Here is a 16,572-nt window from a genome sequence, read left to right on the forward strand (position 1 = left end):
TTGTATACAAAGCTTAAAATATATTTAAGTATAACAACTGGGTCGAAATGACTCCGCATTCGGCATGCAAATACGTTAGGTCAGTAAAGGTTTAATTAAACCCTGGGTACGCCGAATGCTAGGTCATTTTACCCCAGTGTGGATCGTATACCGTGGTCAAAATGAACCTGCATTCGGCGTTCCAATTTCGCAGTACATGCATGTCAGTATTTTACATTTATAATAGAGAGAGAGAGCGAGAGAGAGAGAGTGTGTGTGAGAGAGAAGCTTAACACAGGACACGTATACACACACGAAACATAATATGTATATATATGTACACAATTCTGTGTATATATACATAATTGTGTATATATATGTATATATAGACACACGAATATATTAATTGTAATTGAAACGAGAAAAAAGAAAAAAAAACCCACGCGTACCGAACAGATAATTGAATTGTTCGGTGTTTATACGTAGAATGACGTAATAAAAGTAATGTCGTAGCTGCTTTTCGTAAATTTCGTCGCACTTGCTTTAGTCGACTTTTTTCGCTTTTTCTACCCGCCCATCGCGAAATGATACTGACACGTTTCAAGTAGAGTAACGATTCAAGTGTTGTCATCATTTGTGATATACATATATATATATATACACACACGTAATAAGTGAATTGAGCTTTCATTGAAACCCTTGCGTTGTGAGTTTTAGCAGAGATTTAAATGAACCCTATGTAACAGCGACTGAAAGAAAGATGGGAGTTGATAAGTGTTTCATAAACAGGGCTCATTGCAATATACATAAGTGTCAATTTTAATTGATTTTGTTTTATGAATTTAACATGAAAACAGCCTGAGCTGTTGTATCTTACGTATACAGGTTTTAGAAAATTTTTAAAGGATCTCCAATTATATGAAATATTGTGATATCTTATTACAACAAATAAGTTCGAATATTTTATTGTGATTACAGTTATTATAGTCTTAATTCTGCGTTCCACCTGGAATATAGGATACCATTGTACTTTTAATTCTTTATATTTATGTAAATATATACTTAAGACAACTGCTCAGACATGTGACTATACATGTGCATGTTATATTCGTAAAAGGAAGTTTATTAAAATTAATTTCAATCCTGTGTGAGGTTTTTGTCAATTGTAAATTCAAATTACTTTAGAATTCTTTTGTGGTACTTTTCTCTTTAGAATTTCACTAAAAAAAAAATACAACATCTAAAACCTGATGCAAATTATAGAAAATATTGAACATTATTCTTTTTAGTTTCTCTAACTTTTTGCTGTTAGGAATAGTAGTAATGATTTTCTGTTCATTTATTTATCAATTTTAAAGATCGTCAAATAAACCTACTAATTTATCAATTAATGATGGTGTATACATAGGAAACGTAAATTTATTTGTTCATCATCTATATAAATAAATAATTTTACACAGCATAGTAGAAAGTAATTTTAAGCTGTTACATATTAGCGAATGGTGTAATTAAGTTAGGATACTTTTGTTGTTTAAAAACATTTTTATATAATTGTATATTAAAACTTTTGTTTAAAATTCTGTTGCATAAAAGTATAAAAAATAGTTTTATTCATTTTACGCGCAAAGGAAATTGTATGCAGAAACATAGTAAGTACATGCATATTTGTTTCAATAAATCAGTTATCTTTTCACTTTTTTAATCGCTTTTACTTACGAATAATTGTTGACGGGAATTCCACCCTGTGAATTAGCCGCTGAAACGCCTTGGAATGTCTTTGCCCGTCAAAGAGGCAGGAGGGTGTATTCCTACTTTTCGGCCGTAGCGCCATCTATACAAAAATGGCGCAAACTATTCAACGAGTTACCGATAATATAAGGGAACACTTGCGCCATCTATCAGGAAACCGTGGAAACTACTTACCGACTAGTTTCCGAGACTTCCCGATAGATGGCGCAAGTGTTCCCCGTTCAAGAAAATCGGTCGGTAACTCATCGAGTAGTTTGCGCTGTTTTCGTATAGATAGCGCTACGGTCGAAATTTAAAAATTTTAATTTATGGCGGTTTTTTTAAAATACAAGTTTGTCAAACATTATTTTAATAATTTCTTGATCTTGTGCTAATTCTAAACGATGATTTCTAAAATATGGAATCAAAACTAGGTGAACATTAAAGCTATCTACTAAAAAGCAATGAAAGTTACTTGCTGACTTATTGATCGATCCTCCAGTAGCGGTAAGCCTCTAACCCCATAGTAGATACTTAACACACATGTACCCCTATTTTTATTTAAATTTTTTAACAACTATTTGTTTTTTAAGCTCGAAAATAACATTTCAGATGAAAGTAACATAGATGCAGTTAATAAAACACTATGAGCTGACTACAGTCCTATATCTATCATACCAATTATCGCTAATCCATAGCAACAATGTCGAAAACAATGTAAAATTGATCGAGCGCTTGTAAGATATAAACAACATGGCGAGTCAAAGTGATATAATGTTATGGGTAAAAAATGTAAGCTAGTAAATCAATGCTATAACTATGCTACCTTATAATATTTCTATATGTGATTAGGCTGTCAGCCTTTTCTATTCTGTTGTTAAAAAAATTCTTTTCAAAAAATGTCGTCAGAAAAGGTATGTTAATAAGTATATTATAAGCAATTCAACCTCTTTATCTTGTCTATTCCAACTCCTACTTTGCTTACATGAACATTTATCTGTTGAATCTCTTGGCACAGGTTCTTTATCAGCTGTATCAACCTCATGGTCCTGGTACTGTTTTTATTTCATGGCGTCCTGGGAACAGTACTCATTTAGCAACTACTGGATATGATTCCTCAGTTGCTATTTTTGACAGACAAGGTGACTTAAAAGAACGTATTCAAATTGGTGGTTTATGTGCTGGTTTTGGATGGGATTCTGATGGAGATTTATTAGCTATCACATCACAAAATTCTTCTACTATCACATTATGGGATGCAACAACTGGAAAGAAATCACAAATAGATGCTGGTGTAAGAGATGGGTTAACATGTATGATGTGGGCAAAAAGAACTTGCTTGTTAGCAGTAGGAACACAGAAAGGAAATTTAGTACTTTATGACCACATTAATGCTAAGTATGATATACCTTTTGACATGTAGCACTTTTATATATTATTCTGAATAAACCTGTATTAATTCATTGATTCACATATAGACGAATACCAATTTTGGGAAAGCATAAAAAGAAGATAATTTGTGGTACTTGGTCTTATGAAGGTCTTCTTGCCTTAGTCAGCGAAGACAAAGTTTTAACTATTAGCACTAGTGATGGAGATACTCGCCGTGAAATACCACTTCAAGGTGATGCTTCTGACATTCAGTTTAATGAAATGAAAATGGACCACAGAATTGGGGGTGAAAATACTGTATGCTTCTTTTACTTGATGCTGATATACAAAATGAAGTTGCATTTCTTTACATGAAATATTAATTTCTTCCTATTTACTAGGTATCTCTTATTATCAGTAAGACTACTTTGTTCTTGTATAATGTTTTGGATCCAGAAAATCCTATTGAACTAGCTTTTCAAAAACGTTATGGTCCAATTGTTACTTACAAATGGTAAGATTATCCACTATTATGTAACTTTGATGCAATATTCTACAAAAAAAAAAATGTTATTTTAGGTATGGAGATGGGTATATTTTAGTTGGTTTTGAAACTGGATATTTTACTGCAATTTCAACACATATTAAAGAAGTTGGCCAAGAGTTGTTTCAAATTAAAAATCACAAAGATTCATTAACTGATTTAGCAATAAGCGAAGTAATGGGAAAAGTTGCTACATGCGGGGATAATACTATAAAGATACATAATCTACAAAGTTTAGAAGAGACTGAAAAATTAATTACAATAAGTGGTGAAACTGGAATCAGTAAAGTAGAATGGTCAACAGATGGAACAATGGTAGCAGCTGTTACATACAGTGGCAGTGTTTTAGTATATTTGATACAAATTCCAAAACTAGTTAGTGTTTGTGGAAATAGAATTGCATTACTCACTAGTTTAACAGAAGTAGCAGTTTATCTTTATACTTTAGATAAAGTATGTATAACAGAAAACTATAGCTTTACAACTCTATATATAAATATTAAAAGGATTACTTTTCAGGAGAAACCAGAACCAATAATAATTAACACTATAATAGAACCGTCGGTATTAGCAATAGGTCCCATGCATGCAGCAGTAGGTCTAAATAACAGAGCACTGTTTTGGGACGTATCTGGAACTCATTATAATAATGCGGTACACTTTGAAAGAGATTACTTGGCAACAATCGATAGCATACGATTAAATGAAACTTATGTGTCTGTTTTGTTTGATGGAAAATTACAGTTGCACTCGGTAACAAGTATATTTCAATGAGTACAAATTTCGCCCAATCAATATTACTAGATCGAATATGTATTAACGTGTTATTGTTGTAGATTAAAATAGATCAGCAACTAACAAAGGAAGGGAAAGATACAAAGATATTTCCAGATTTAAGTTCTTCAGATTTTAGAATAACGTGCCATGCTCTTAGTACCGATTTCTTAGTTTACGGTAGTGATGTAAGTTATTTTTTACGTACGTCTAAACATCTAAGCATTTATGGGAAAAACTAATTTGTGTTACTGTATGTCCAGATGGGTCACATAATTTTCTTTTGCCTAGAAGTTTTTAATCAGTGTTTGGAATACGTACATAATAATAGTATATCGGAAATCTACTTAGATGCGAATGGAACGCAATTATGTTTTATAGATAGTAAACTTGACGCTTATCTATATAATCCTATGCAAGAAACTATTTTACAAATTCCCGATTGTCCAGACTGTATTCAAGGCATAATTTGGGATCAAAATATTTTGGAGCGTAATATATTCGCTGCGTACAATAAGAGTTCCATTACTATGTACATATTTGTAAAATATTTTATTGAAGGTAAGTTAAATATAATATATTGTAATTAAGGCAAATATATAAAAAATATATTTTGAAATAGGTACAAAAATGATAAAAATAGACACTATGAAACTACCGTCTGATACATTACCATTGTTAATGTACTCTGGAGAACTAACGCTAAGTTCATCAAGCAATAAGTTAGTTCAAATTACACTGTCTTCTCACGAAGATATAGGAAACATCGTGGAACCCAAAAAAATGGAAAAAATTTTAGAAACACAAATTCTGTGTAGAAGGTATTTTATTCATTTAATTTGATGAATATAAATTACACATTTGTTATATTTCAGATTTCAGCAAGCATGGAATACTTGTGAAAAAATTAATCAAAAAGAATCGTGGGTGATGCTAGGAGAAAGTGCAATTGCAAACTTGAACATCAAATTCGGTATATCTATATATGTAGTATAATACCATTATTAACACAACAAAAAATATATGGATTTTATATAAATAATTATTTTCAACTGCAGCAATTCGTGTATATCGATATCTTGAAGATGCTTCAATGGTATGGGCATTACAAAACATGCAAAATATAGATGAATTATCATTATTATGTGGCCACGCATGTGTCTTACTTGGTGAATACAACCAAGCAGAAAAATTTTTTTTACAATCATCAGAACCAGTAGAAGCATTATATTTAAGAAGGGATTTAATGCAGTGGGAGCAAGCATTAAATTTGGCACAAAAGTTGAAAGCTGATGAAATTCCTTATATTGCTAGAGAATATGCTCAACAGCTTGAATTCACGTAAGAAGTGAACGTGAAACTTATATAAATTATTTAAATGGTATATAATAAAAAAGTAAATTTTGTTTCTTTAGGGGCAATTATCCGAAAGCTTTGTCAAATTATGAACGAGGATTAGTAATTTCAAATAATTCACCTAACACAACTACACATAATCCGCATCATCGAAATTTATGTCTTGCTGGAGTTGCAAGAATGTCAATTAGATGCGGTGACAGCAGAAGAGGTGTGAGCATAGCTATGGATAATGAAAGTTCAAGGCAACTACGAAAAGAATGTGCAGAAATATTGGAGTTAATGAAAGTACGTGTAATTATGTACTTCAAATCTTGTAACTTTACTAACTCTTTCATTTTTATAGCAATTTAATGAAGCTGCATTACTGTACGAGAAAGCTGAATATTTTGATAAAGCAGCGTCCGCGTATATAAAACTAAAGAACTGGCAAAAAGTCGGGCAACTTTTGCCACAAATATCATCCGCTAAGATTAATGTACAGTATGCGAAAGCCAAAGAAGCGGAAGGCAAATATGATGAGGCAGCAAAAGCATATGAGACTGCAAAGGATTATGAAAACATAATTAGGATTAATTTGGAACATCTAAACAATCCTGGTTGTTTAATTGTTATTAAAATATACATAGTATAATTAATTATATTTAACGCTCAAATAATTAATTTATGGTTTTATTTATAGCACGAAGCGTTGAAGTGGTACAGCAAACTAAAAGTATAGAAGGAGCTAAAATGGTTGCAAAATATTTCCAAAAAATGAATGACTATAATTCAGCGATTAAATTTTTGATTTTATCGAATTGTCATGATGAAGCGTTCCAATTAGCTAATCAACACGGGAAGATGGAATTGTATGGAGAAATTCTGATAAATACAATCGACGATAGCAATGAACGAAAAGAAGATTTCAAAAGTCTCGCGATGTATTTCGAGACCCAAAAGAATAATCTTTTAGCGGGAAAATATTATTTTCATGCTAAGGAATATCAGAGGGCATTAAGGCATTTATTGAAAGCTGCACAGTTAATAACAGATGAGAATGAAGTTCTCAGTTTAGCCATTGATACAGTTGCTTCTTCAAAAGATGATAAATTAGCAAATCAGCTAATAGACTTTTTACTAGGTGGAGATGGATTACCGAAGGTAATACTCAATCGTATAGCGGTGATATATAATAATTTATATATATTGATATATTTATAGGATCCAAAATACTTGTTTCGATTGTACATGGCTAGAAAACAGTACAAAGAAGCTGCGAAAACAGCAATTATAATTGCAAATGAAGAACAAGTTAATGGTATGTTTTATGTGATATTTATCTAGTACATTATTATACATATAATAAATTGTTTTACAGGAAATTATAGAAATGCGCACGACGTTTTGTTTAGCATGTATCAAGAATTAAAAAGGAACAAAATTAATATACCTTCAGAAATGCAAAATAATTTAAGGCTCTTGCATTCGTATATTCTCGTTAGACTTCACGTAAAAAAGAGTGATCATCTACGAGGTGCTCGGATGCTAATAAGAGTGGCTAATAATATATCAAAATTTCCATCGCGTTAGTAAAACAGAATTGAATATTTTACAGTAATATGATAGAAATTATTAAAAAATTTTAATTAACATATTTCAGACATCGTTCCAATCTTAACGTCTACTGTAATTGAATGTCAACGAGCTGGATTAAAATATGCTGCGTTCAATTTTGCTGCTATGTTAATGCGTCCAGAATATCGAAATCAAATTGACGCTAAGTACAGTAAAAAAATTGAAGCAATTGTACGGAAACCACCGAAATCAAAAGATAATGAAGCCGAAGATGAACCATTGACTCCGTGTCCTTACTGTAAAAGTAAACTTCCAGAAACAGAAGTTACCTGTGATAAGTGCAAAAATACGATACCTTTTTGTATAGCTACAGTTAGTTTTTAATAGTATTTTTATATATATATATATTTTAAAATTGGACACGTGTTCTTCAATCGCGTATGATGATTTTTAGGGACGACATATCGTAGAAGACGATTTTACCGCCTGTCCACAATGTGATTTTCCTGCTATAAGAAGTGAACTTTTAAGGTATACAAATTGCATTATTTTAAGTGTAATATATATACAATTTTAATTTCTCATTTCCTTAGGATCGTCGAATCTGAACAAACTTGTCCAATGTGTTCAGAGAAGGTAGATGTTAACATGATTCCATCCAATCTTAATATCCGTCCATATCTTGATCTTCAGGAAGAAAAATCTTCAACGAAAGTTTAACTGAATTAATTACCTTTTTCTTTTTATTTTTCTATTTTAGTTCAAATTTTACTCAATATAAGTAAATGTTAAACTTTTTTTATGAAGTGGCGCCGTCTGATATCAGTACAACATAATCAAGTACAAGTAGTTTATCACATTATTTCGTAAACTATTTATGAATGTTATACTTAAATTAGGTAATGCTAGTGAATAGAAACATCAACAATGTGTAGATATTGCCTTCAGTAAACTAGTCTCAATTTTAATTAACTTAACTGTCCTACTATTATTCCATTTTATACATTATACTTTTTAATCATAATATGAAGCAAAAGCGACACCTAACCAGATACACCTCAGTTAAAGCCCATCTTATCAACATTCATGCACACGAACGTATGAAAAACACGTACAAGAAACATGACAGCATGGCATGACTTTGAAAAATTGGAATTACAATAATGACACGGTGAAAATTTCATGTAACATTCGATTCTTAACAAATGAAACGAATCGTTATATTTTACAGTAGTCAACTTTAATAAAATCTTGCCACAATTTTATATACAATCAATTCAATTATATTAATTTAATTAAATGTCTTATAATTGGAGAACTTTAATGATTTTACTTGTATATTAAAGTATTATAACAAATTAGAGTTGCGTTATTTAAACTAAGAAAGTTCAAAATACATTACTTTATTCTCAACGTTGTTTATATATAAAATAATTAAAACAATTCCAAATACATGTAAAACTAATTTTAAATTCAAATCTTAACGCGACGCCCTTTACACGCATGTGCTAAATTTACAATTTTGATTTGCAAGCAGTATATTAAAAATTCCATAGGAATTTTAATAACTGATATCACTATCGATGTTGAGACGTTGATAATCAATTTTTATTTCAATAATAATGACGAACGATGATAATAAAGTTTATCAAATGCGATTTCAATGCGGGATTTTTTTAATGTTTAGTTATTGTTACAGGTTCTAAGCAAAGAGCATCAAAATTAGTGCTTTTTCACTATTTCTATCGTATTTATAGCAATGAATAAAAATTTATTCGGTTATCTCCATACGGTTTAGTAGTGGGGTAGTGTATGTCAATGCAAATATATGTAATCAGCAGTGTAGGTGCAAGAGTAGCCAGCGCCGGTATGTCAGTAGTACGCGGTTGAGGTTGCACGCGACTCGTTTCTAAGGGGTATATTTAGAAGATACTAATTCGCAATTTTGAGGGTTTGCTTTGAAATTCTTCTGAAACATTCAGTGAATGTTTAAAACAAATTAATCGATAGTAAGTAAGCAAAGTCATCGTATTTTTTCGTCAATTGAGAGCTGGTGGTCAAAATGGCGGAGAAGAATGACTCGCCGGGTTCCACCTCGACTTCTGTCGGGCAAGAAAGCCAACAATTGCTTTCAAGTTTCATAGGTGAAATTGTAAGGAGTCCAGTTAATCTTATTTTAGTAGCTGTAATTGCGTTGCTGGTCTACAAAATCGTTAAAAGCAAAACGAAGGTGGAAGAACCTGTAGAAGAAGTAAAGAAGCTCCCCAAATTGCGACGTGATTTTACTGTTGAAGAATTGAAAAAGTATGATGGTACAGGACCAGATGGACGAATATTAATTGCAGTTAATGGCAGCGTTTACGATTGTACACGGGGTGCCAAATTTTATGGCCCTGGTAAGGATTAAACGTCTTCTGAATGATCTATTTTGTGCGATCATTTAACTGCTTCGTCGTCGTATTACTATTGCTTCGTCGTAAAACTCTTAATATTTGTATTTAATTTACGAGTAATTTACATTTTTATTGGTTATCGTAAACTTTGATCTATATGAAAAAAAAAAACATTTGGAAACATCACCAGATGATGATAATAATTTGTTAAAGTTATGATATCATACCATATTGATGAATTTAACATTTTGTTAACTACTGAGGTCAATCTGCAGTATTCAATTCAAACATACGGATTTACTAGATAGCCTATGTTAAACTGTGGTAGATTATTATGAAAAACAAAAAAAAATATTTAAATATCTCATTATAATTGTTAATATCATAGTTTCATAATATAAAATTATATCATATACATTTTTAATTAATTTTGTTACAGGTGGTACCTATGCAGCATTTAGTGGTCGTGATGCTAGTAGAGGCTTAGCAACATTTATACTGGAAACAAAAGATGAGTATGATGATTTAAGTGATTTGGACACAGCCCAAATGAATTCTGTTAAAGAATGGGAAGAACAGTTTAAAGGTGGTTATTTGTTGAAAAATATTAAACAAAACATTTTTAGAATTTTATCAGTATTAATATCTTTCCTTCGTTTAGAAAAATATGATTATGTGGGAAAATTACTTAAACCTGGTGAAGCACCTACAAATTATTCTGACGAAGAAGACGAGGGTAGTCAACAAGAGACTGAATCAAAAGCTGAACAGCAAGAAAGTGGAACCAAATCTGATCAGGGAATTGATACAAAGTCAAAGAACGATTGACCACTTGATTGTACACCAAATACCAAACAGTTTCAAAAAGTTATTGCGCACATACCATCATTAAAAAAAACTCTTAAAATTTGTGGCTCATGAATGTATTCGTGGACATTCATCTAAATATTTTACTACATCATAATGAAATAAAGAGTAAAGTGGTATCTTTTGATCAAGTTAAAAGCATATAAAGATTCAAAACTAATGTTACATGCAAAGACTTTTTTTGAGTATCCAATTTTCCAGTCAATAAGGATGCTCATATAGTATAATGTTTTTATATATGTACAAAAGATTTCTTACAGATCATTAAAACTGGCGCTAGGCATAAGACAGATAACATTTGAACTATATTCCATTATTGAGAAACTTTGTTTGTACTATTGTCTTTGTTCTGTCGCGTAGCATTTGTTACATATATGTATTTGATATCTGTAAAAAATTAACAAAACAGTGTTATATTTGACATGCATTTGAAGTTTAATATTAAATTAATGCGGTATCGTGCATATTTGTACTACAAAAAGTATATAGCATTTCTAAAGCTAAAAACAGTGTGCTTTGTTATAACGCGATAACTTTCAGCATATAACTTCACTTTATATTAAACTAGGTTCGGTTTAGAAAAACGTGAACGAAAAATCAGACTTATCTAAAATGATACGTGAGTGTGTAAGTTTCTTAACAGCAGGTTACATTAAAATTCCGAGTTAAAAATTTATCAAAAGTGATAAATATTTACTAGTCTTTTTTATACGAATAGAAGTGAAGGTATGTTCTGTAAAACTTGCTATAAATTTTAATACACCATGCAAATTGTTATTGTTTAGAGATGGCAACTTTTTAAAAGTAATTAATATTTACTTACGGAACATTGTTTGTAAAGCTACTCGTTCTTTACTTTTTAAACTAAGAGAAAGTAACAAACTTACATCCACTTAGGTACATACACATATACTGTATAACATTAGAATGCAAGGATTCTCTAAATATCTTAATTATTCGTGTAATTAATCTTATTTTATCTAATAATTTAATTAGTACGATTTTTATAATAAACCAATATTTATAGTTAACGTTGAGCTAAAAGACAAGTTTGAATTTTTCAAAAATGCGTTTTTTTAAACTGTGCTGTTAAAGATAATAACATTTATTTATAATAAAAACGTTGTTAATGCAAAAAATACTACATACGATTTAATGGAGTTAGACTGCTTTAACTGCAAACAAATTTTACTACGGTTTTCATTGATCTATAAATTATTGTAGAAAGCAAAAAATATTGTAATTTGTACAAAAATTTACATGTCAATTTACAAAAATTCACTTATGAATGATGTTATACTGAAATATTTTCAGTTTATTTAAGCCGAGTTGATTCTACATCATTCCTACTAAACAAAATTTTATAAACTGTTTCAAAACTTTGCATTTATGTATGATAATAGTTTATCAAAATCTGAACTGTAGAAAGCGGTATTATTGAGAAAACTGCATTTTTTTTGCAACAAAGATCATATCCACTCAATCTTTTTCACTGATACAATCAGCATATAATAAGAGACTGAGTTTTCTGCAAATATTTGCATTGTAATTTTATTATAATATTCCACCTTCTAAATAATAAAATCGGTGCATATTTTTTTATATATTTATTATCTATAATTCGTATGAAAAGATTTTACTCAGAGTAAAATTTGAATAAAACATCTGACCAAGTTTATTTTATACAAACACAGTTATGTAGTATGTTCTACTTTTCTATATATATTACATATATTTGATTTATTGATTAACAGCAAAGAATTTTAATCCCATTGTTTCAGAATAGTTTGTCAGAAACATTGTTATATCTTTTATGTTAGATAGAGTGTTAACAAATTTCTATGATGGTGTGTTGATAGCTACAAACATCAATTAATAGCAACTTTGTGTAAGATTATTTATAAGAAATGTTGTGTATTGTTATCAAAATGTACTTTCTGTTATTATAAAAGAGCGAGGTTTGGGTACTCTTATTAGATATACCAGAAATGATACTGATTTTTCTTTGAATTAAAATACCGTTCCTTTCAAATAAATCTTTTTGTTTGTGTTTAATTTATTGAAAAAATTATCTGCAGCATTGTTAAATTATGCGCTTAATATTAATAATCGCATGATTATAAGTACATTTTAAATTATAAGCGTAAAATGGAATAATAATTAATCAAAATAAGTTCTAAGCTGATATAAAATAACATGTCGAATCTTATAATTTTTTCTGAATTTTAATAGTTACGCTTATTCCTAAAATATTCTTTATATTTTATTTTTAACAAATTCGCGTATTATATCCGAAATACAAAATTTACAATTTACCATTTTCATAAAACCTTCAGTGGTGGTTTTAAAACTATTTCCTTGTTTATTAAATCGGCCCGCTTCCGTTCAGTACGTACGATCAAATGAAAGTTTAAGTAACATGTATACTTTTTAAAAGACGTTTTCGTATATATATCAAAGAAAAAAGGTACTTTTATTACATCCGCGAAACGGATATTCGAGCAGGGCTGGTGTCATCTTTGATTTACGATCGTTAGCCCGCTAGACACTTATCTAAAGTGGTTAGTACTCTTTTTGGAACGAATGACGTTAAAATGTTTTGAACATAATTGACCTTGCTTCTTTAACTCATGGTTATTATAAAGTTACTTTGAACCGCCAGTAAAATTTCTACTTCTCTTTTTTCGAACACATATACTTTTCAATAATGTTATGAGATTATACTGTATTAAAAAAAGTATGGTAATTTAAGACATGTCCTTGCTTCTTTAATCCATTACAATTGCTTTATTATCCGAATACACAATCAATAAATTGACATTGGATAATTAAAATATTTTCACGAGTTATTTTATGGTAAAACATGCACTTTCTTTTCCTTTAGAACAAATGGATAACGAAACAAGTTTTTAATTATTGTAAATAATATAAAATGGGACCATATCGAATCATATCGTAAAGATTAGGAAAACTGTGTCCGTTATCATGGTAGACAACGGCAGTGATATCAGTAACAGAAAGCTTGCGTGAAAATAATCCATTCCGTTTGTAATAATCGAAATGCAGTACTATAATGTCAATTAATCTCGGACTTCCTTTTTAAATATATTTTTAATTCATTATTGCAGGGGCTAGTATTAGAATCGGTCAATGCACCGTTCGTTGATATTTTTATTACCATTCGGTCGTAGAAATATATAATTAAAACGTAGTTTCAAGGGATAAAGTATCTTATAGTTGCCGATTGATCTCTCGGAATACGAAGTATAATGAAAAGATATAACGAAAAATTAATTAATTGAATATATTCAAACGATAAATCAAAAGTGAAAAATCTTGGTGGCGTAACACTGTTAAACGTTTTAAAGCATATTGTTTATTTAGTGAATAGTTACGTAATACTTGGATAAAGACTATCAACAGATTTTCATGATTTCTGTCTGTCTTTATGATAATTTCATTATATTTTATTTGCATCCAACAATCTTACGAAGAAATCATTCACGATCGTGTTTAATTCGAAAACAAGCAATATATTTACAAAGAAAGATTGGCAAATCAAGAAGATATTCGCAACATTGAAACGTTAATGATAAATCTCTGAATACACGTTGCAGATTTAAACGTTAAAACTATTAACGAATACTGAATATTGTGAAAATTCCTATTAAAAAACATTCATTTTACGTGTTCCAATATAACTGATAGATCGGTGAAAGAATAAAATCTGTAGTGAAAGAAAATTACGCGAAGCAAACGACTAGCAACGCTCTACAAAGAGCCGCTGTCAGTGAGATGGGTGGCTAGGTGGCTGCTGCCACGCCGTCATCCAGTTCCCGTCCCATTTCCAATACTCCCTCTCTTCTCACGTTTCACCTCTTTCTTTACACAATTTTCTGTATCTGACACTATCGTGTAAGCGCGCGCGCGCGCGCGCACGACAAACGTATGACCGAAAGAGAAAAGTAAAGAGCAAAGAAGAAAGAAAGAAAGAAAAGGGAGATGGAAGCAAGTTCACGCACAATATATGCGTGCGGCGGGTCGCGTGCCGTTCGCACCTATCCCTCGAGTGAGATTCTCTTTCTCGGAGAGGATGTTCTGCGCAACGCATTCTCCCCACCTTATACTTATGCATTCTTCCTTTTAACCTGTCGATCGAGAAATCTCTGGCCATCTTGTAATAACATCCCCTTGACTCTCTTGACTTTGTAAACGTATTAGCAAACATATTTTTTCATTTTTCTCAACGCTCAAGTACTACCGCCTACTTGATCTTCATTCAGAAAAGATGAACTTGAATGAAACTAACATTAATTTTGAATCTACCACAAGCAACGTATTTTAATATTTCAATTAAATGGAGAAATAGAATTTATATACATAATTTCTGAACATAAATCAATAACCAATTAAAATATGTATACAAAAATAATTTGTTGGTGGTTCTAAGTAGTATTAAAACTATTTTATTAGTTTCAATAAATTTTAAATAATTGAATAACTTTTGTTTGGTATAAAAAAGATTACTAATATAATTTTTTGTAATAAAAATAATTTTATACGTCTGATTTATCAACAAGACTAATATTATTAAACAAGTAACAAATTTTTATATATTATTTGAATGAAACACGTTACTATAATTGAACACAATTGAAATTATAAGAGAATTTTAATACGAGATATTAATATGATTTATGTTTAAAAAATGTTTTATTTATAACACACTATGAAGTTTTTATATCTAAGATGAAGATAAAATCAAGCAAAATTTAAACTTATACCTATATAAGATAATAGGGTGCACAAAAATTTCGATATATTTATGTTCAAAATGCAAAATAACAAATTGTGTGAACCACTGATGCAATGTTTTCCGGCAACAGGAAACAATTAGGCTAGGACCTTTTCAAGTATGATAAGTTACAAACACCACTGAAACAAAGAATAATACAGTTCATTATTGAAAACGTAGAAATGATACTGTTGAACTTTGATGTAAATATATTATCGTAATAATTAGAAATCCAGTTGGAAGTACCTTACAACCACCATGCAAAACCGGCCATTATCAAATGGTGGCAAAGGCATAAACGAAGTTTCCGTGGCTGTTGGACCGGCGGCGTGAACGTAACCATAGCGTTCGTGGCCTCGCAGCAGTTGGACCAATCGCAGGTAGTAGTTTGGTCACGTGATGAATCGGACCAATCAGATATTAGGTCTAACGTCACGGTAACCATACGGAGCCAGTCGGACATTTTCTGACAAGCGTAGAAAAACTCTCGTCAACAGCAGCCGCCATTTTACGTTAGCCGATACTCGTGCGGTGCGGAACTCTCGCGATCGCTTTTCCCGAGCGAATTTCTGTGGCGCGCGGTGGCCGCCCCGGAGCCGACTCATCTGATCGTCTTCGCCTCCTGGCGTCCGTGATTGCCTCGAATGTGTGGGGAAAGCGACCCGCGTTCGCGGTGATCGTTCGCGCGCCCTGTGTCGCAGTGTGCTAAGGCGAGAGAAGAGGAGAGGAAGATGGTGCCAGCGGGCCTCGAGAGCGATATCGTTGCTGCGAGCTAGCGCCGTGCGCGCAGCCAGTCCGCCACACTCGAGTGTTTGACGAGTAGTGTGCGACCGACTAAAGCAAGTTAAACGTGAGGACTCGTTCGATAGTGTGTGCATTTAATCGCGGTGGTGATCCTTCGGATTGCAATACCGATAGTCCTGTTAACTTCTCGGCCTGTCTCGTCCTCGCGCGAGTGGCCCGTGCGCCCGTTGAAAAATTTACTGTGTGTGTGGGCTTTAGCGCGGGGTTCGACGTACCCCCGACGATGCCCAATGGTTGATCGTGTACCGAAGCGTGCTCGGGGACGCTCCACGCGCCGCGGTTTTCATTATTATTGTCATGCCTGCGAATACCCTATAAGCTTGGTGAATTTTCGCGGCTTCACCGAAATAGAGGAAGCAGCAATAGCAATAGTAACAGCATCAGCAGCAGCGGTCTTCTAGTGG

General features: G+C 31.8%; 2 protein-coding genes across 4 annotated transcripts; both read left to right on the forward strand.

Moving 5' to 3' along the window:
* The first annotated feature begins 2,122 nt into the window (after nt 1-2,122).
* Nucleotides 2,123-8,569, forward strand: Oseg6 (intraflagellar transport protein Oseg6). Of its 3 annotated transcripts, XM_076692467.1 has the most exons (20): nt 2,123-2,214; nt 2,320-2,621; nt 2,726-3,105; nt 3,186-3,396; nt 3,480-3,592; nt 3,658-4,075; nt 4,142-4,375; nt 4,459-4,584; nt 4,660-4,957; nt 5,019-5,217; nt 5,272-5,369; nt 5,455-5,737; nt 5,812-6,040; nt 6,099-6,351; nt 6,435-6,895; nt 6,956-7,052; nt 7,113-7,319; nt 7,395-7,681; nt 7,764-7,840; nt 7,903-8,569. In XM_076692467.1, exons 2-20 carry the CDS (start codon nt 2,607-2,609, stop codon nt 8,027-8,029), a joined length of 4,113 nt encoding a protein of 1,370 aa, XP_076548582.1. In that variant the 5' UTR covers nt 2,123-2,214; nt 2,320-2,606; the 3' UTR covers nt 8,030-8,569. The 3 variants fall into 3 exon arrangements, with proteins under 3 accessions (XP_076548582.1, XP_034188822.1, XP_034188820.1); XM_034332931.2 differs by lacking the exon at nt 2,123-2,214 and having other exon boundaries at nt 2,222-2,621; XM_034332929.2 differs by lacking the exons at nt 2,123-2,214; nt 2,320-2,621 and having other exon boundaries at nt 2,693-3,105.
* Nucleotides 8,570-9,135: 566 nt separating this feature from the next.
* Nucleotides 9,136-12,028, forward strand: MSBP (membrane steroid binding protein). Its single transcript, XM_034332909.2, has 3 exons — nt 9,136-9,705; nt 10,142-10,288; nt 10,364-12,028. Exons 1-3 carry the CDS (start codon nt 9,372-9,374, stop codon nt 10,528-10,530), a joined length of 648 nt encoding a protein of 215 aa, XP_034188800.1. The 5' UTR covers nt 9,136-9,371; the 3' UTR covers nt 10,531-12,028.
* Nucleotides 12,029-16,572: the final 4,544 nt, after the last annotated feature.

The sequence above is a fragment of the Osmia lignaria genome, chromosome 15 (assembly GCF_051020975.1).
Source record: "Osmia lignaria lignaria isolate PbOS001 chromosome 15, iyOsmLign1, whole genome shotgun sequence".
Lineage (NCBI taxonomy): Eukaryota > Metazoa > Arthropoda > Insecta > Hymenoptera > Megachilidae > Osmia > Osmia lignaria.

What these genes read in the sequence shown, in the direction of transcription:
- MSBP (XM_034332909.2), top strand. Translation starts at nt 9,372, where the DNA reads ATGGCGGAGAAGAATGACTCGCCGGGTTCCACCTCGACTTCTGTCGGG. An exon ending in TGCCAAATTTTATGGCCCTG is followed by an intron (nt 9,706 to 10,141) that starts GTAAGGATTAAA and finishes ATTTTGTTACAG; the next exon opens with GTGGTACCTATGCAGCATTT. An exon ending in ATGGGAAGAACAGTTTAAAG is followed by an intron (nt 10,289 to 10,363) that starts GTGGTTATTTGT and finishes TCCTTCGTTTAG; the next exon opens with AAAAATATGATTATGTGGGA.
- Oseg6 (XM_034332929.2), top strand. Translation starts at nt 2,693, where the DNA reads ATGAACATTTATCTGTTGAATCTCTTGGCACAGGTTCTTTATCAGCTG. An exon ending in TGTAAAATATTTTATTGAAG is followed by an intron (nt 4,958 to 5,018) that starts GTAAGTTAAATA and finishes ATTTTGAAATAG; the next exon opens with GTACAAAAATGATAAAAATA. An exon ending in GCTCAACAGCTTGAATTCAC is followed by an intron (nt 5,738 to 5,811) that starts GTAAGAAGTGAA and finishes TTGTTTCTTTAG; the next exon opens with GGGCAATTATCCGAAAGCTT.